At 38.9% G+C, this 20,415-nt stretch overlaps 1 protein-coding gene across 1 annotated transcript in view; it reads right to left on the bottom strand.

The window, feature by feature from the left end:
- Positions 1–20,415, bottom strand: part of tmem235b (transmembrane protein 235b) — a 50,335-nt gene that overhangs the window by 14,893 nt on the left and 15,027 nt on the right. Inside the window, exons 2-3 of the mRNA XM_043714930.1 lie at positions 10,002–10,082; positions 4,611–4,748 (exon numbers count right to left, since the gene is read on the bottom strand). Coding sequence (XP_043570865.1) covers positions 4,611–4,748; positions 10,002–10,082 — 219 coding nt within the window. The remainder of the gene's footprint in view (positions 1–4,610; positions 4,749–10,001; positions 10,083–20,415) is intronic.

Raw genomic sequence — 20,415 nt, forward strand, 5'->3', positions numbered from 1 at the left:
GATGCTGCCTGGCTGGCTGTGTTCTCCCAGCCCGAAACATCGATTTCGAAGCTCCTTGGATGCTGCCTGAACTGCTGTGCTCTTCCAGCACCATTAATCCAGAATCTAGTTTCCAGCATCTGCAGTCATTGTTTTTACCTTGCTGTGTTCTCCCAGCCTCCTGATGCTGCCTGCCTTGCTGTGTTCTCCCAGCCCCCTGATGCTGCCTGCCTTGCTGTGTTTTCACAGCCTCCTGACTGTCTACTGTAGGATCTTGCTGTCCATTAACTAGCTCTGAGTTTCTAAGATTGTAATTGTGACTGGATATCGGAAATACCTATTTTGTTGTGACGTGCTTTGTGATATTCTGAGGTTGTGAGTGATGCCAAAGTAATACATTGACAACTGAACGTGTGTGTGTGTGCATGTATCTGGGTGTATTTGTGAAATACACACATGACACTGGTAAAGCTGTTGGGAAGGAACAGGATACACGGTTTATTTGTACCAAAATAAAATAATACAAACATACCCATGGAGAACCTCTGACCAGCTGCAGTCAAGTAATGAGTAGTGCCAGTGCTAACAGACATTCAGATTTGTGTGCAATCCTTCATCAAGTGAGTACTGGTTTCATCCACGATTGACATTCTAACCCTGAACAAGATGGGACTGAGTTGGGCTAACAGTCCACATGTAAACTGCATGATAATCCATCATAGCCTCTGACTGAAGTCTACAGAATGAGGACTAGTAAACTTTTCTGTTATTACAATCTAGAGCAGCAATTGTTAGTTAAAGTACAGAAATAATTTTGTAGGTTGTCAAATTACAAATGCATGCCAATGCAAATACCTTGTTAAATTGATTAATGCCGATGACATTTAAAGACACTGCTTATGCTTCTCAAAGATTCTTATGTCCCAACCAGTGGGAAAAACATATTTGCTGTTCCAAGACTGCTTTAATTTCACTGTTCAGACAGGCAGTATTTTAATTTTTATAATCCACTGAGAACAATGGATTCTATACCTTAGCTTTTCTCGCTTTCAAATATTAAGATTTTCTTTTTTCCCCCAAACAGAATTTCAACACAGAAGGAGGCTATTTAGCCCATTATGGTTGCACTGGATAATAAAGATCTGACAATACTACTCTTGGCCTATAGCCTTGGAAGGTGATACAACACAAGTGAACATCCAAATATTGCTTAACTGTTCCAAGAATTTCTGACTGAGCCACCATTTTAGGCAGTGAGTTCTAAACTTCCACCATTATCTGGGTTAGAAACTTTCTCTTCAACACCTTCACAGACATCTACTTCTTAAATTAAGTCTATGCTCCCTAGTTATTGACCTCTCAATTATTGGAAAATGTGCCGTCCTAGCCATCCTATAAATGTCCCTTTACCGGGTCCCCTCTCTACTTTCACTGCTCCAAGGAAAACACCCTAGCCTATCCAATCCTTCCTCATAGTTGAGTCCCTCTCATCCAAGTAGCATCCTGGTAAATCTCCTCTGTACCGTCTTTAATGCAATCACAACTTCCCTATAACGTGATGACCAGAATTGCAGACAGTACTTCAGTTGTGGTCTAACTGCAGCTTTATGAGCTTTGGCTGCAGGAAGGTAGGTGTCAGTGTGTGTGTGTTTTTAAATGATGTTGGTGTTTATATTTTCATGTTCCAAACTAAACATTTTGACCAGTTTAGCATCACTATTCAATAAAGTTTTGTTTGATAATAAATCAATAATATTGTTATTTCTTAAAGATGCCTGGTTGGTGGATGCTTTCATTTCATATCATACAGAAAGACTACAATAGGACAAATCAAGAATTGGGTAAAACTTTATTTTGTACCCACATTGTTTTAGGACCAGAGAAAGACCAGAGAACTTCTCCCATTACCCAGTTGGAAACCAGGAAGGAAACAAGCCTCCTAGAGCAAAGAATAATTCTTGCCTGGCTCCAGGAGGATGACATGTCCACTTAAGGAACAATATAACATATAAATGCAATGGGAGATTTGTGGACATGTGAAAAATTAAATAGTGATCTCTCTTCTGCATATTAAAGTATAAGTTGCCTATGAAAAGAAAATAGTGTCTAGTGAATAGTATTTTTAATTAATCTGTTACAGAAAACATTTTAAAACTTGAAATTTTGATGTGTAATCCTTTCAGTTGTTAAAGTTCAAATTTCTAATAAAAATGATCAGATGCTATGGAGATCATAACAGCTCGCACATTAATTATTAGTAGGGCATGAGATTAAAGTAGCAATGGTGATATCCGCTTTGAATACCTTTGAGCTCCACTTGCAGCATTTGATCTCAACTGAAGTGGAACTAAACATTGCCACCTCTCACTCTCCGTCCTTATATTCACATATAACAGCGTTAGCTTTGATCACTGACATTTATGCAATTGAGACAGGTCAATAGAGGAAAGAAAAGGTCATTCAAATGGAGGAAGAAACATTTTATTTTGCATTGGGATTTATAACCCTGGAGAGAATTATTTGGCCTTCATGCTTTTTTCCCTTTTTCTCAGCTGTTCTCGAAGGCGATGATTTGTGCATCAGCAACTTTCACTTAGTAGGGACTGGCTCATTATTCACATGTGACTTTTGACAGGGAGCATCAGCAGATTGCTTGATTATTGGAGCCAACGTACTACCCACAAATTGCTCCAATCTGATGTCCACGTGCTTACTTCGTAATAACAATCTATAAACAGTAGTTATGGGCTGGAACTCCAGCTGATTTTCTTCCAGAAATCTTGCTACTGAATACAATATGACTACCTGGCTTAGGCTGACTAAATCAATACAGAGCAGGGATCCAACACCTCCTCAGTCTTTACAACTGAGCTAAAGAAGCCACAAACTAAATAATTCCTTATAATTCCTATCACACGGTGAAGTAAAAAACATCTGGGTATTTTAAAAGTACTGAAGCAATTCTAGTTTGAGTAGAAATGAGGAGAGAATTGATTTTGTGCTGGGAAAAAATATTAAACTTTCTGCCTGTAGCGGAATTTAGATTAATAAAACAATATCCTTTCTTCCTACATCCTTGTGCTTGTATGTCATTTCTGTTAAACCTCTTATGACAAAATGTAATTACTCAAATTTAAATGTGATATAATGTTGCGTTGCAGGGACTGGTTGCAATTCCATAATTCAACTGCTGTACATGTCTATTCTGACTCTACAGATGTTATTGTAAGCTAAGAAATAATATGTTGTGTATAAATAAATGATAAAAGATATTTATCAGGAACTGTGTATAATGCTTCATCAAAATTCAAATCAGGAGCTGAAAATTATGAATTTTGTGACAGTTTTAATTTAAGTAATGGAAATAATTATTTTCTGTTTCTATTTCTATATTAAATGTTGGATAGTATAACTGGCTGATTACCTCAGTAACCCAGCTTTTCATCTTCCTTCACTTGCATGAGCTTGGTTCAGTTGCTAGGTACAAACAATGACTGCAGATGCTGGAAACCAGATTCTGGATTAGTGGCGCTGAAAGTGCACAGCAGTTCAGGCAGCATCCGAGGAGCAGTAAAATCGACGATTTAGGCAAAAGCCCTTCATCAGGAATAAAGGCAGAGAGCCTGAAGCGTGGAGAGATGAGCTAGAGGAGGGCTCCACACTTATCTCTCCACGCTTCAGGCTCTCTGCCTTTATTCCTGATGAAGGGCTTTTGCCCGAAACGTCGATTTTACTGCTCCTCGGATGCTGCCTGAACTGCTGTGCTCTTCCATCTCCCCTAATCCAGAATTTGGTTCAGTTGCTACCAACCCTAAGCAGGACCATTTTTGTGGTGGTTCCTGCAGTTTGGAGGATGCATCATGATCAAATAACAGGGTCTCCAGGGGCCACTGTGTTTGGGTCAGGGGTGGGGAAAATCTGGGAGCCTTGGGGAGAAGCAGCTCCTGGGCCGATGGTTTCAGTCCCTGCTCCTGGTCATGAGGTCATGGGTTGCAATAGACCTTCTTGTTTTCTAAAAACAGTGCCTCTTCTGTAGATATTCAATGGTGGTGTATTATCTACCATTAATCATTAGATAGGCCTAAGACAAAGCGAAGACAAATGATGATTGGTGACAGGGAACTAGCTCAAATAATCTTAAGCACTGTACACGGAAAGAGGTGCCAGATATTGCAAAGTGTCAGCATTGGTCATTGAGGAAATGTCATAGAAAATGTAATTGTTGGAACCTCTTGGATATCATTGCTTTTAAATGTCACTTATTCTGAAGTATAAGTCAAAGTTTTGGATCTCTTGATCTGTTTTGGTTCTACTTACTTCAGACTGTAGAACTCAGGCAAGTATAGCTCTGCAATCCTGGCTGCTAATTGGGTTCATTAGAATCCATCAGAAGATGGGGAGGAACAGAACATGTTGCTGAACTATATTGGATACTTTCAGCTTCTACTGTCGCTAAAGGGAAATATTACACTCCTGTACCTGAAATGGAGTATTTTCAATTAAATATTAGCAATTTTTGAATCACTATGCAATCACTTGTGTTACCTAAAGAAAATGAATGAGCCTCAAAACTATGCAAGTAGAGAATTTTTCTTTCTCTTGTCTGGAACAGGGACATCAATCACACTTACCTCCAAGTAGAAAGTATGAACCAGTGAACAGCAGCATGTACAGACCATGTGCCAAAGAGCTGACCAGCCCACAGATACCTCCAAGCACCAGGAGAACCAGACTTAGAGGGAGCAAAATGACAAACACTTTCTGCATAACTGAAAAGAGAAACATGATTGTAAGCTGCCAGTTAGTGGCTCAGTTCAGAAATATTTTAAAAACTCAGTAAACTTCAGACAAGAGACAAGGTACCAAACATCTCACCAAAAGTGGAACTATAAATACAGTTTATAAATCTGACAAAATAATGAAGACACAAATTTTACTGATGGACTCCAGCACTCTCTGTCTGAGATACATTTGAATTATGTACTGTGCCTTATTTCCTGGGTGTTCCAACTTGTCATCTAATATTATAGGTTTCTCAAAGAACTCTTGGGAAGGAACATATTTGCTTTAAAAATCATTTAAGTTTTAAAAAATCTGGAAATTAATTTTCAAAGGTCTCCCCAATCATATGAGGTCACGTTTGCTACAGTGGGCGGTTTCAAATCCGACTGAACTATGCTCTAGTCTGAAATCAGAACAGGGAGACTTTTAGAATGCAATAACCCTGGGCTGTGCAATGGATCCTTCTGAGGTGAATAACAGTGTATACTGCCTCAACAGACATCCAAGTGCTAGCCATTTGATGTCTTAGCTACAACATTTGAAAAGCTGGTTACCACAGCTAAAAGATAATGTTTTGGTTTAGCTCAAAAATGTTTTAATCATCCAAATTAGTCAGCAAGTTGTTGCATCAGTTTGGAACAGACATGTTTTCGAGATGAAACTATAAACTTACAGCTATCTTCGGGGACAGGCATCCTAGAAGGTTACTTTGACAAACTGCACCCAGAGGGGAGGTGCGACCAAGGGAAAAAGGTAAACAGAAACCAAATACTGCTCTGTTGAAGGAAAATCATGCTGAAAGCACAGAAAGGCTGAGGAATGAGAAACCTTCTCTCCCTCCCAAATTCTGAGGGACCTGCCTGTACAGGAAAACACCAAAGATTCAACTATAGAAACCAACACAGCTGCTGGGTCAGATTTCAATATTGACCTCTTTGCTTCACCAACAAAGATCTGAAAACAACAGGCCCCTTCTTATATTCTTTCTTCGTATCTCTGATTGTTTTAATGTGGGTGTCTATAATTTCTTGTCAATAATTTAATCTCTTTATCCCTAAAGAACGTTCAGTAACAACTTGTAACAAAATAACCTTTAACCTATTTGCAAGGAAGCCTGACTTTGACTTGAACCATTACAGCTTAAAAGAGGGGCTGAAGAAGGGCTTATGCCAGAAACATCGATTCTCCTGTTCCTTGGATGCTGCCTGACCTGCTGCGCTTTTCCAGCAACACATTTTTAGCTTAAAAGAAGCCAACAAGTGTTGTATTAACCTGCAGCTCATTGATCACATTGTGGTCATGTCTGGTGATCACGACATTGGCTGACTTTCTTTATCACATGACTCAGGATGGCATGAGATTGTCCCAAACCAGGCAGAGAAGAGGATTGTAACTAAACAGCGTGATTGAATTAAATATCTTTAAAGACATGTGGCAGATAATTTTGAAGTTTTGTGAAATCAAGACAGAATCTACATAGAACACACTTAGACATGTTCCTGGAGACTTACAATTGGCTTGTGAATATCAAATAATATTTTTTAAGAGAAAATATAATATACTTTCAAGTTTTCAATGAAAAGTACAGAATCAGCTCAAAACAAGTCGATGATAAAGCAAGTATTACTCTAGAAATCAAAACTGAATTTTGGTTTTGTGCATATATGCTTATCCAATAAAGATGTGCACACTCATCTGCATATATAGATATAATGTTGCTTCCTGAATCTGAGCTAAACTATTTCTATGAAGTTTGACAGTAACTTGCAATACACTATCAGAGTTTCAACTTGTAGGAAAATAGGAACGTATTCAAACTGAAGTTGAATTTGCCAAATTGTTGTTCTTAACTGTACTTCTGGGGCATGTTAGCTAATGGAGATCAGACAATGGAGGAGAATTAAGAACATTTGCCCTGGACATGATTAAATTGCTGTAAACAGACTAATGCTTGTATTAAAAGAAAAAGAAAAAGAATTTGGTTCAAACAGGCTAAGCAAAATTAGTACTGACCATAATTTCTGCCCTCATAATTCTAAACAAAGAGAATGCTGGAAATGAAAAAGTGGATTTACAAGTTTAAGAAAGGGGGAAGAGTAACTTAACATTTTAAGTAGACATTCCATCAGTGACATCATTGTAAAACCAATTGAAATTAATAGCTTACTGGATAAGGTGCTATTGATAACAAGCCAGATGGAAGCCCTGGGGTGTGCAAGACTGATCTGTGTTTCATTATCACATTCCAGAACATAAAAGTAAGAAAATTAATTGCAATAATGCTGAGCTTTTCTCCGATCAAGCTTTCAGTTGTAGTTTAGAAACTGCTTTTGTCAACGATAATGCAGGAAGAATTTTACATGTCACACAGTCCTGAGATCAGCTGAGTCAATATTCTGGAATGCAGCTTCTCCATAATTTGCTTTTATGGCTGTTTATTGATAGACTCAAAAGAATTAGAAAACCAGCAGGAGGGAGCCTTTTACGAAGGTGACTCTGACCTGGTACCATTTTCAAAACTGAATACTTGAGTGGCTTGAAGAATTGCAATTAGGAAACAGAACATTAGCTACCCCTTAAGAAGCAGATTCAAAGAAAAAAGTTCCAGGGAAATTATTCCCCACAAAGTGTCCTTGAACTGACATGTAGCACGGAACAGACTTTTCTACCTTTGATTTGGAAAATGATTATTGTAATTGTCAGTAACAATCATGTTCTGGACACAAATGGGTCTCATAATTTCGTACCTGAGTTTGGAACATCTAAGTTTTATCATTTGAGATCAAAGAATAAGTTTACATACAAATTGATATGTGGAACCATTGCAAAACAATTCTTTTTATAAAATTTAACTATTGAATCTCAATGATAGATTGCACACATCTGTGATATCACCTTTGTGCACTCATTTTAATTGTACACCAATGCCATTTGGTGTTTTTAGTGACAACTTAATGTTATTTCAATGTCTAGTCTTTTTTCACAAGAACAAACAGTATCAATATGATGGAATCATCACTCTTAAAGTGTGTAAATATTTGAATTTAAGTGATGTGGTAACCAATTTAACAGGCATTAAATGGTTTTAGTTACTGCAGCAATGAGGCCTGTTCTGTTTACCTGTTGATTTTACATTCATCACAGTGAGAAACATGGAGCCAGATATTCAACAATCACTGTGCTACGAAACTGTTTGTATAGTCAGTATCTTCAAACACCTTTAAGAGTGTCTATGAATTGAGTGTCTATGAGTGTCCCTGGATCCCTGGGACACAGGTACTCCTGCAGGGCATTTGTTCTGATTCCAACCTGGATGGAAAGATTGTTCGATAACAGCTCTTAGACGTCTGTCTGATCTTCAAATGTGAGTAATTGTTAAAGGTTAAAGAGCTGATCAAATACATAGACAGAAATGTGGCAACATTTGCTTGGAGTAAGATGGATGTGTATGAGCAATAATTGTAGCTTGGGAGAAATATTACAGTTGTCTGATGATTAATATATTAGAGTTTGTCTCCCAGGTTTCTTGACATGTTAAGAAATTAACATTATAACAATCAGCTGCTTTGATCGTGACCTAATGAGCAGCGTAAATATAGAATCAATAGAAACAGGAGACAGTCACATGACTCAGGCAGTCTTTCAATGAGATAATGGTAAATCTGTGTCCCCATATCCATCCAACAGCTTGGCTGCATATCCTGAATACCTTGGCTAGCAAACAATGATCAATTCCTGATACAAAATTATTTAGAAAGTTACCACCCACTGCTTTTATGGGTCACAGCTCCAAACGGAGAAAGTGAGGTCTGCAGATGCTGGAGATCAAAGTTGAAACTTTATTGCTGGAACAGCACAGCACGTCAGGCAGCATCCAGGGAACAGGAGATTCGACGTTTCGGGCACAGGCCCTTCTTCATTCCTGAAGAAGGGCCTGTGCCCGAAACGTCGAATCTCCTGTTCCCTGGATGCTGCCTGACCTGCTGTGCTGTTCCAGCAATAAAGTTTCAACTCACAGCTCCAAACTCCTACTAAACGAACAGAGAATAGGCCTTTCCTCCTGAATGGTCTGGCTTGGATTTAAAAGTCTGCCTTTTTTAGTAAACACACCGCTCCCTTCCACGCTGCCAGGGATATAACTACGTTAGCCGGTTATGGTAATGTTTAAAATTAAATCAACATGATGCAGGAGCTTGTTGGTAATGTTGACATAAAGGAGGAGATTTTAACTCTCAGGCAGCTAGCCAACTCTGTGAAGAGAGGGCTCCAACTATCTTAAGAGCCAGGCCTTATGACCAGGTCATTGACAGACCAGCTGTGAGTTTGGTACAATACCAAACGAGCCAGAAACAAAGCCAGCAAACAAAAAATTAGCTCAAAGCTAAGATATGATGGTAGGGATGGTAGCCAGGGTTAACAGTAACCCAGGTTGTATTTACAGTGTCCAGAGCAGCATGATTCCCTTCATAGACTATCAAGAACAATTTAAAGTTTACAATTCCATGTGTCTCTTTCCTTTTTCTAACCAATTAAGAACAACTGTAGTCTACTTGATTCACTCTCTACCCTGTTGTCCACCAAGATTTTATTGTGCCCTGTACATCAGAGTAATATTGAAACACAAAAGGTGTTTGAATATTACTCTTCCTGAACTTTCTTCATCTTTTGTTCTGTCTCTATCCCCATTTCCCCACATGACCCAAAAAATCTGTACTTCTTTCAGTCTTCATCTATTTCCCTTTCCCACACCTGAAAAAAAATCAGTCAAATATTTTATCCATAAGACCCGAAATATACCTCAAATATTTGTAGTAAAGTGGCAAAGCTAACACACCTTCATATTGGTTTAATGTACTCATAATTTCATGTATTAGTTTAACTTTTAGTATTCAGCTTTATTTTATATATTGCCACAAATTGTTGACCTCAAAACCTCCTACTTTCTATATCTTATCCTTCCATAGCTATCCCCTCACTACTTTCATTCCTAAATGGTTCCTATTCTGTCACATCTGCTGGTAATCTTTTCCACAAATTCACCATCCTTTTACCAATAAACATCTCTTCAGTTTATGATTCACATCAATGATACTGAAATATACAAAGAAAATGCTGACACTTACAAAAGAAAAACAGGGGCTCACACATGAAAAACTAACAGAAAATGTTGAGACTCACACAGAAAATGCTGGGACTTGCACAGGAGCTACTGTGACTCACATATAATAACTCTGACTTACACAGTAAGTGACGTTGTGATTCAGGTACACTCTCATTCTCTTCCCCAAAAGGGTCTATTAAAGCAATGCAAGCATTTTTACCTGAAAATGAAAAAAAATCAGTCAAATATTTTATCCATAAGACCCGAAATATACCTCAAATATTTGTAGTAAAGTGGCAAATGTAACACCTTCATATTGGTTTAATTACTCATAATTTCATATATTAGTTTAACTTTTAGTATTCAGCTTTATTTTATAATGTTTATGCTGTAAAATAATAGGAATAATAATAAGGGGTTCAAGGTTTGAGAGAAGATTTGTAGCTCGGGTGCTCATTGTTGTGGTTCTGTTCGCCGAGCTAGGAATGTGTGTTGCAGACGTTTCGTCCCCTGACTAGGTAACATCCTCTGTGCTTGGGAGCCTCCGGTGAGGCGCTTCTGTGATCTTTCCTCCGGCATTTGTAGTGGTTTGAATCTGTCAGTTCCAGCTGTCCGCTGCAGTGGCCAGTATATTGGGTCCAGGTCGATGTGCTTGTTGATTGAACATACACAAAAGAAGTTGCATCAAGACACTGTTCAAAGGGGCCACAACATGCTGCAGTACACCAGAACTGCAAAAAGAGGAAGAACAACACCTCTACAATGTATTCGCCAAAAACAGATACCCCCACAATTTCATCAACAGATGCCTAAGGGAAAGACAACGGAATTGAGGACATGCCGCAACCTAAAGGACTAGCCACACTACCATACATCAAGAACATTTCTGAACTGACAGCCAGATTACTGCGACCACTAGGACTCATAACAGCACACAAACCAACAGCCACTCTCAGACAACAACTTACCAGGACAAAGGACCCGATATCCAGCATGAGCAAAACCAATGTAGTGTACAAAATCCCATGCAAGGACTGCACAAAACACTACATAGGACAAACAGGAAGACAGCTAACGATCCGTATCTATGAACACCAACTAGCCATGAAACGACACGACCAGCTGTCCTTAGTAGCCACACACGCAGATGACAAGCAACATGTGTTTGACTGGGACAACACTACTATTACAGGACAAGCCAAACAGAACAGCCAGGGAATTCCTAGAGGCATGGCACTCATCCACAGATTCAATCAACAAGCACATCGACCTGGACCCAATATACCGGCCACTGCAGCGGACAGCTGGAACTGACTACCGGAAGCAGCAGATTCAAACCACTACAAATGCCGGAGGAAAGACCACAAAAGTGCTTCACAGGAGGCCCCCAAGCACTGAAGATGTCACCTAGACAGGGGACGAAATGTCTTTAACACAAATTCCCAGCTCGGCGAACAGAACCACAACAATATAAGGGGTGATTGACAGGCATCCTGATTTAATAAAACTAATTCTCAAGGAATCAAATTACAAAAGCTCTGCTCTTCTATAGAATTGTCAGCCATTTGTATATTTGACAGTTTTGAATGGTAGATGGCAAATAACATATGTTTTACAAGTGCAAAGCAAGACCCTCTTGAACAAGAGAGTCTCGCCATGACCTCCAAGGTATTCAATGGTTTCATCATTGCTAAATGACTTACCATAAGAACCCTGAAAATTGCCATTAACCAGCAGTTGGAGTAGCTCTTGTAATTGCAGAGGCTGGATATTCTACATCAAGGAAGCCACCTCTCGACTCCATAAAGTCTCTAAAACATGTGTGTGGCATGAGTCAGGATGAAATACTCTCTACTTGTCTGATTACCAATGCCCAAGAAACTCAATAACATTCAGGACAAAGCAATGCATTCGATTAGTATCCTATCCAAAAATTTAAGGATTGCTACAAATTTTTTTTTAATGATAGCTATGTTTTAAACTTTTAATTCAAGATTAAATGGAGTAGTGAAGAGGGAAACCACATACTAGTTCTTCCTGGCAACAAACCCATGTGACCTGGTTGCCATGGGAACAGCGTCCTGGAAAAGCCTCATTGAAAGCAAGATGCAAATTTCCATCAAATAGATATAAAGGCAAAAGCAGCTTGTCCTGCTGCTGCCACACTTACTGACTCAGAAACCCGAGACTATGAAAAAGAGAGTGAGAGAGGGAGTACCAGAAACAAAGGAAGGATGAAAGGATTATTAACTGTTAGCTACCAGAAAGTATGTTGGTGGGAGCTCATTCTCTGATCAAAGAGATGGGACTTGTTAGAGTGTGTCTTGCTGATTGAATTTGGTTCAGCAATTCTCAGAAAACTGAAGGAAATGAGGAGATTTGACAAATATCAAAAATACAAATCAGCAAAACGTGGAGAAGCGAGTCTATTGTGGACTTAACTTGGGACTGACTCACATAGTTCAGCAGAGTGTAAGAAGTAATGCATAAACACACATGGGATTTTCTGTTGTGACAATACAATGGTCATAAGATGTGGGTTTTGTCCTGGGATTTTTTTTTAAAGAGGGGTTTTGAGACATAGGCACCGATCTGTCTCCTCCAAGCCAATAAAGTAAACAACTTGTGAGGCCTTCGGCTTTTTTTAAAGTCTGAACAATAGAAGCAGCATGAATGGGTGGAGTCAGACTTCCACAGAACCAGGTTTTAGTTTAGCTTTCAGCAGTTGTTGGGGATTTGAAGCAGGTCATGGAAGCTGCTACATTTCTCTCTCTGTTACAGCTAAAAGCCTGTGTTTTCTTTCTGCTGCCAGAATCACATGTGGGACAATCTGTTTCACTGACGCGGCCTTTGCTAAGGGTGTGTTTATGGGATGTTACTATATTGGAAGCATTGATTTTAGTAGTTAAATAATTATTCTGTTATGTTTTCCAGTAGAGTTAATGTTATACCAAATTCTTCTGTCTGTATTTTAACTGATGGTAGTAATATAGTATGTTTTGCTTAAAGGCAAGTCATGTGATGAATTGAATTATGTCTGGAACATAGCACCTTACAGTTGCTTCTAAATAAGATAAAAGTTAGGGTCTAGGCTATCTCCTTGATATATTTTTGGTCTGGTACAGAACACAGTCATGTTAGGAAGTAAGAGCAGAATTTTTTTTGTAGCTAGTGTATTTTTTGACAATTAATTAATGTTTAGTCAATTTTGATTATAGGTCCAAAAACAAATTGCTGGAGAAGCTCAGCAGGTTTGCAACATCTGTGAAGAGAAATCAGAGTTAATGTTTTGGGTCCTGTGATCCTTTCTCAGAACTGGTTTTAGGTTTTGTCTGTTCGTAAAAACCTTACAACATAAAATCTTATTGTGTGAGCTTTTGCATTATTCACCAGGAGTCCACACCTTTCTTTTAAGGAACATTGACTCCTTCTATCATCAGTGACAACAATCTGTAGCCATTTACAACATCTACTGCAGCAAGTAACCTCAGAGTTTGTTGACCTTCCAAACTTGTGGCCTCTCCCACCTAGAAGGAAACAGGTTGCAGATATATCAAAACAAAGCCACCTCCAACCCACAAACTATCCTCATTTGAGCAAAGTTAAAAATCACACACCAGGTTATAGTCAAACAGGGGGCTAACACCTTCGACATATTGTCTAGCTAACATCAATTGTTACAGTTAACCTGAGAATGCAACTTTTAAAAAACGTTTTGTCATTTACACATGAAAGAAGTGAAACTATCATGGTATTCAAATAGATGAAAGACTCAACATGCAATCAAGATAATTTCAGTTACATCACACTGTAAACTTTTGCTATAAATTCTGTGCCTTACAATTGTATCCTCCACAACTACCTGTGTGCTTCTAATTAAACCCTTTTGGACTATAACTTGGTGTTGTGTGATTTTTAACTTTGTACACCCCAGTCCAACACTGGCATCTCCAACTCATTTGAGCATTATTCCTTCAGGAATCCTGGAATTCCCAACTTAGCAAAAAATACTTTCACTGCATGGTCTGTGGTTGTTCAAGAAGATGGCCCACCATTACATTCTTGAATGTAATTAGGAATGCGCATTAGGTATTGGCTTTGCTTGCGATATCCATCATGGCATTTTCAGAAAATAATAGAATCTTAGCTGGTGTGTGACTGCATAAAAGCAAGTGACACAGGAAGTAACGGGAGAAAAATCTTTCTTCAAAGTCTCCTGTCATCATTATTAAAATTCATGAAAGATTTATTTCATTTCCTTCAGTTTCTGTTTGTTATCTTTTTCCTTTATGTCACCATATGTTCCCTAATTGCTGTAGTAGATCTACAGGAAATAAGCTCAGCATTCTTCTGGCCTTATCTACCTTGGGCTCCAGAAGATAAAGAAGAATATAGTGTTATGAAGTTGAAGGTGTGTACTGTACCTTTGCACGAGCAGTCTCAGAGTGACCTGGAAAATTGAAAATATGCAACATTTGTCTGTGAAATGGATACCCGAGGTTGCTGTTTTGACAACAATTAATTTAAAATTATACTCCTGGATTCTAAAACCCAATTAAGTTTGAATTTATTATTTTGCCAACATCAAACCAGTGAGACAATCCAATGCTGGGGATATAAAAAGGCAGGCATCTGAAAATCATACAGAGCAACTGCTGTTGAGAGAGAGAGAGAGAGAGAGAGACACACAAGACAGTGAAACACTCTGTCAAGGTACTTTTCCATATGAAATATCTTCACAGTAAAAAGAAAGAAGATGAGCAGGGGTAATCTTCAGCCAGAAAAAGAAAGACAACAAAGATGACAGCCACTGTATGGTTTTGAAATTAAGTTGATGTAATTTTAATGTATTTTATTGGAACAGTATATTGTTATAGAGTTGGAGGCAGGTAATAAGCAGTTAAGAGAAAGGGGAGGCTTAGAGTTGAGTGAAGCCATTCCTGAAGAAGGGCTTATGCCCAAAATGTCGATTCTCCTGTTCCCTGGATGCTGCCTGACCTGCTGCACTTTTCCAGCAACACATTTTCAGCTCTGAAGTCAGATTAAGCATCTTGTTCAAAATTGTGGTGCTCTGCCTCATTGATGTTGAAAAGAAAAATGAAATAAGTCCACAGACGCTGATATTCAGTCACCCAAGTCACCCTTTAGTTACACGTAGGACAGTCATTGATACTGATCCAGCTCCCTCAGAGAACTTCTGACACTCCTGTTTATATGATATTCTAAAGCATATGCCCACCTGGGAGAGCTGTTTAAATTCTCTAAGTGCTCCTTATTGGTCTTCCTTGTTGTGAGCAAGTTATCTAGATAAATGGCGCCCTGGGTAGACTTTGTAAAATGTTCGCCATTGTCTGCTGGAAAGTTGCACAGGCTGATGATACCCCAAGTGGCAGTCTCACATATAGATACAAACCCCAATGGGTATTAATTGTAGCATACTTTGGGAATTCTCATCTAATTGCAATTACAGTATACTTGGGTCATGTCGGGTTTCATGAAGGACAGCCCCCCTGCCAATTTTGCATATAAATGCTCTATGCAAGGGAATGGTTATTTATCCAGCTGCAAGAAGTGCTTTGCTGTTTGTTTAAAATTACACAAAGGCGAACCAAGCCCTCGGGCTCCACAATCTGGACTGGTTGACAATTCCATCACTTTCCAGTCTTCCGATTTCTGCTTCTACCTTTCCCTGTGAGGCAAACGGAACTGGGCAGGCCTTGCAGAATCATGGAATTGCTTCCTGGTCAATATGCAATGGTGGCCTTGGCTCCTTTGATAGTCTCTAGACCTTCAGCCAGGCAGCCATTTTCCAATTGAGAAATGTTCAACCAATCAAGGTGAATCTCTCTCAACCAATTTCAACCCATCAAGCTTAGGCCTGAGCCTTTTACTACAATCAAAGGGAACTGAACCGGCTGTTTTTTTTTAATAATTAAGTGAAACCGAAGTTATATCCTTAAACTGTAAAGGTTCCTCAGTATAGGTTCTCAGTCTAGCCAAGGTCTTGCACAAACGTAAACATGGGAGTCCAGAGCAAGGTTTGTGAAGACTGGTTCTGAAACGGCTGCACTGGTATTAACCTCCATTAGAACCTGGTGATCATTTCACCAGGCGTTCTGATTTGGAATTGCTAGTAGGTGGACTCTCCAGCCAGCCAATGGGTTCTCTTACACAATTTAGGTAAAGTGGGACTCTTTCGCTGTCTCGTGTCCGCATACAGGCAGCAACTACAATGGCTTGCCGGCCCAAATCCTGAAGGAAATATTAACCATTTGGCCAAGGCTTGGCTTTGTTTTGGGGTTTTACTTTAGTCTGATGTAGAGTCCCTCTGTTCAGGATATGTTTTGAGTGAGGCTATGTAATTGGAACTCCACTTCCATTGGAATACCCTGCAACTCATACACTCCACACGCTGCATTTACCAATGACAAAGCCAGTTGTAGTGCCTGTCTGAAGTCCAGTTGGGCTTCAGCTGGTAGGAGCTTTTGCACATTTACATCATTAATCTCACATACAAAGCGATCTCTTAGCATCTCAGTACAAGATAAACCAAAGTCACATTCCTCTGCCAAATGTCTTAAACATGCCAAAAATCCCACCACGGATTCCCCTGGTTCTCGAACGTCTGAGTAAAACTGATCGTGTCTCAGAATTAGAGGAGCTTTGGGGTGGTAATATTCTTTAAATCCACCAACTCTTGAAAGATTTCAGTATGCAATGCCTCAGGAAAAGTTGACTAATAATCAAACAAGGTGTGAGTCAACGAGCTGTCAGGAAAATTACTCCTTGCTTTTCATCTGCCTCAATGTCGTTTGCCCAGGAAAATATCACTTTCTTTCTATATCCTGGGCCTGATCTTTGACCACAGGATCGACTGAGTCAAGCTTCTGAAGTAGAGAAGGTTATTGTATTTCTTTCTAAAGGAATATTTACTGATGGCAATGGGGTGGTTGACCCAGAGTGAATTTTCCTCCAGATGTATATAGTTATATTAAAGTATTAATATTCACATAATGCATGCTTTTATTTAAACATCATAACTGTATTGTTTAGCCTTTGAAATCTGATCTAAATATAACACTAGCACGCCTAAGGTAGTGGGATACTGCAGCATTGAGTTACATTTAATTCAGTCTATCGATCACGCTGAGTAAAGACAACTAGCCCTTCAGCTCACAGCATTATAGAAGGGAATATTACATAAAAAATATTGCTTTTGGGACCTGTAGACAATGAATAATAGTTGAAACAATTACAAAATCATTCAAAGGGAATGAATTCTATGAAAACCTAAAACTGCAACACTTAAACCATATCATCTGACTAATGGATCTTGATGTAATGTGCTTTACTTCAGTTTCGAGCTCACTTGATAACAAAACCCATTCAAGTGAAGAGAGTTCAAAGTACAAAATGTGCCCATCCCTTTTATTAAACTTAACAATGCAAGTTATTGATTAGCACCACAAAGTTTGAAAATCATTATAGCTCTCTGAATTTTGTACATTTTGTCCCTATGAAAATTGACATTAACCCAGCACATTTTGTCACTGTAGATCATTTTGTCAGTTTCTTTAGTGACTAAACAATTGCACTTTACTACATTCAGCTATTTGGCGAAATAAATTCAATTGGGCCAATTTTTCCTATCACTGAAATATAGGAAATAGCTCAGCAGAAACATTAAGACAAATAACAGAAGTCCCTTTTCAGTTTCCCTTTGAGAATGCAATGGTGCAATGGCATTGTTGCCAGACTGCTGATCCAGAGACCCAGATCATGTTCTGAGCACCTGGGTTCAAATCCTGCTATGGTGATGGGTGGAATTTGAATTCAATAAAAAACCTGGAAATAAAAGTTTAATGATGACCATGAAGCCGTTGTTGATTGTCAGAAAACTCTGGATCACTGATGTCCTTTAGAGAAGGAAATCTGAATCCTTCCTGGTGCAGCCTATATGTGACTTGAGACCTGCAGCAATGCAGTTGATTCCTAACTGCGCTCTGAAATGGCGTAGCAAGCCATTTAGCTATACTAAACACTACAATGACAGAAAAAAAATGAAACTAGACAGATCACCAGGTATGAACTAGGAACCAGAAATGACAGTGCCAAAACCTGTCAAGCTGCAAAATCCTCCTTACATACATCTGGAAGCTAGTGCCAAAATTGGGTGAGCTGTCTCACACACAGGTCAACAAGTTTCTTCCTTGTTGTTATCAGACTTATGAATGGACAGCACCTTCCAAACCTATGACCTTTTCCAACTTGAAGGACAATGGCAGCAGTTATATGAGAATACTCTCCATCCTGACTTAGAAATATAATACCTTCCTTCAGAGTCATAAGGTTAAAAGCCTGGAATTCCCTTCCCTAATAGCATTGTGGGTCTACCTAGAGTACATGGACCTCAGCATTTCAAGAAGGTCGCTCAGCTCCCACTATCTCCAGGGCAACCAGAGATAGGCAATAAATACTGACCCAGTTAGTGACACCAATATCCCATGAGTGAATAAAGCAAAATCAGAATTTGGCACAGTAGTATGTTTGAACCACTAGATATCTCTACCAGATTTAATCCTTGAAAATTCTGCTCAATGTTCTAGCATTACTGATAGATCATTCATAAACACTAAGAGTTATAATTAGTTGGAAACTTAGCATGTTCCTTTAAGTATGATGTTAAAAAATGTAAATTATTAAGTTCCAATAAAACTGAACAGGTTCTCTAAAACCTTTCAGGATAAAATCAATCCCCACACCTGTCCTAATCTATAATATCGTACAAGTAAAACTGAAATCAGTGGGGATCAAGGGGAAAACTCTCTGGTGGCTTGATTCATGGTCAGCTGAAAGAAAGACAATTGAAGTTGTACAATAGTCTCAGCACCTAGAACATTACTCCAGGGATTTCTCAGAGCAGTGTCCTGAGCTCAAACATCTTCAGCTGCTTTATCAATGACTTTCAGTCCATCGTTAGGTCAGAAATAGGGTTTTTTGCTCAGTATTGCAATGTTGAATTCCATTTGTAACTCCTCAGACATTGAAGAGATCTGTGCCTCTATGTAGCGAGCTTGGACAATGTCTAGGCTTGCAATAAAAATTGCCACACAAGTGCCAAGCAATGGATACACCCATTAGAGAAAGTCTAAGCAATTCCCAGGGACAGCTGAACAATTACTATCATGGAAATCCCCTCCATCAATGTCTTGGTGGTCAATATGAACCAGAAATCTAACTGAACAAGCCATATAAATACTGCATTTAAATTCCACTGAGCAGACTCTATCAGAAAGGTGCAGTATACTTGGCTAACTCAGGAAATTAGATTGCTTTCAAATTTAAAGAAAACATTTACAACATCGATTGAGAAATTGGCTGGCCAGAGACCAGGAAAAGTTTAGAAAACAGCAAGAAATAATTTTAGAAAAGGAAAAAATTAATGTGAGTACATTGTGTAGCCTAGCTGTACACTATGACAGGCAGCATCCGAGGAGCAGGAGAATCAACGTTTCAGGCACAAGCCCTTCATCAGGTGTATGCCTGAAACATCAATTCTCCTGCTCCTCGGATGCTCCTGGCCAACTGTGCTTTTCCAGCACCACACTGTCAACTCTGATCTTCAGCATCTACAGTCCCCACATTCTTCTAGTTTTACATTATGACAGGAGGAATAGAAAAAGTTAATATTATTTAAAGCGAGAGAGACTCCAAACTTCTGCGGTACAGAGAGATCTGGTGTCCTTTTACACAAATCACAAATAGTAAGAATGCAGGTACTGAAAGTAATTAGGAAGGCTAATGAAACGTTAGTTTTTTTGGAATGGGGTTGGAATATCAATGTAGACAAGTCTTGTTATAACTTGTTACAAGTATTGAGACCAAACTTGACCAGACCAGTTTTGGTCTTTGTACTTAAGGAAAGATTTCAAAACTATTCAGAGAAAGTTAAACAGGCTGGTTAGGATGAAGCAGTTATCTGCAGTGCATTCTGGTATAATACGATAGTTGCGTTCCTTTGCGACCTTATGCTATGGAAAATTGTGCTGTGCAAGATCGCTTTAGAAAATCGCTGTACCCATTCAGTAGAAAGTTTTCATTATCCAGTGCCCAAAATTCATTAATCGCTTTATAGCCAATTCGCTTTGACAAAACACGTTATACTAGAACGACCTGTATTGTGGAAAGATAGGAGGAAATACAGCCAATACTCATTGACATTTAGAAGAATGAGAACTGATCTTATTGAAACACATGAATATTCTAAAAGAGTTTCAGAGAATAGGTGATTTGAAGATGTATCCCCTCATGTTAATCAATAAAATGTTTGCTGAGCGTATGTTGGATAAACATATTAAGGTAATTATTTTTATTCATTTAGGGGATGTGGGTGTAATTAGCATTTACTGCCAATTCCTATTGCTCAGAAGGCAGTTCAGAGACAGTGACATTGATCTGGGTCTGGAGTGACATGGAGGCCAGATCAGGTAAGGAATGCAGGTTTCCTTCCCTGAAGGGCATTAGGGAACCGATGAATATTTACAGCAAATCAA

This window comes from Chiloscyllium plagiosum, chromosome 24 (genome assembly GCF_004010195.1).
Source record: "Chiloscyllium plagiosum isolate BGI_BamShark_2017 chromosome 24, ASM401019v2, whole genome shotgun sequence".
Taxonomy (NCBI): Eukaryota; Metazoa; Chordata; class Chondrichthyes; order Orectolobiformes; family Hemiscylliidae; genus Chiloscyllium; species Chiloscyllium plagiosum.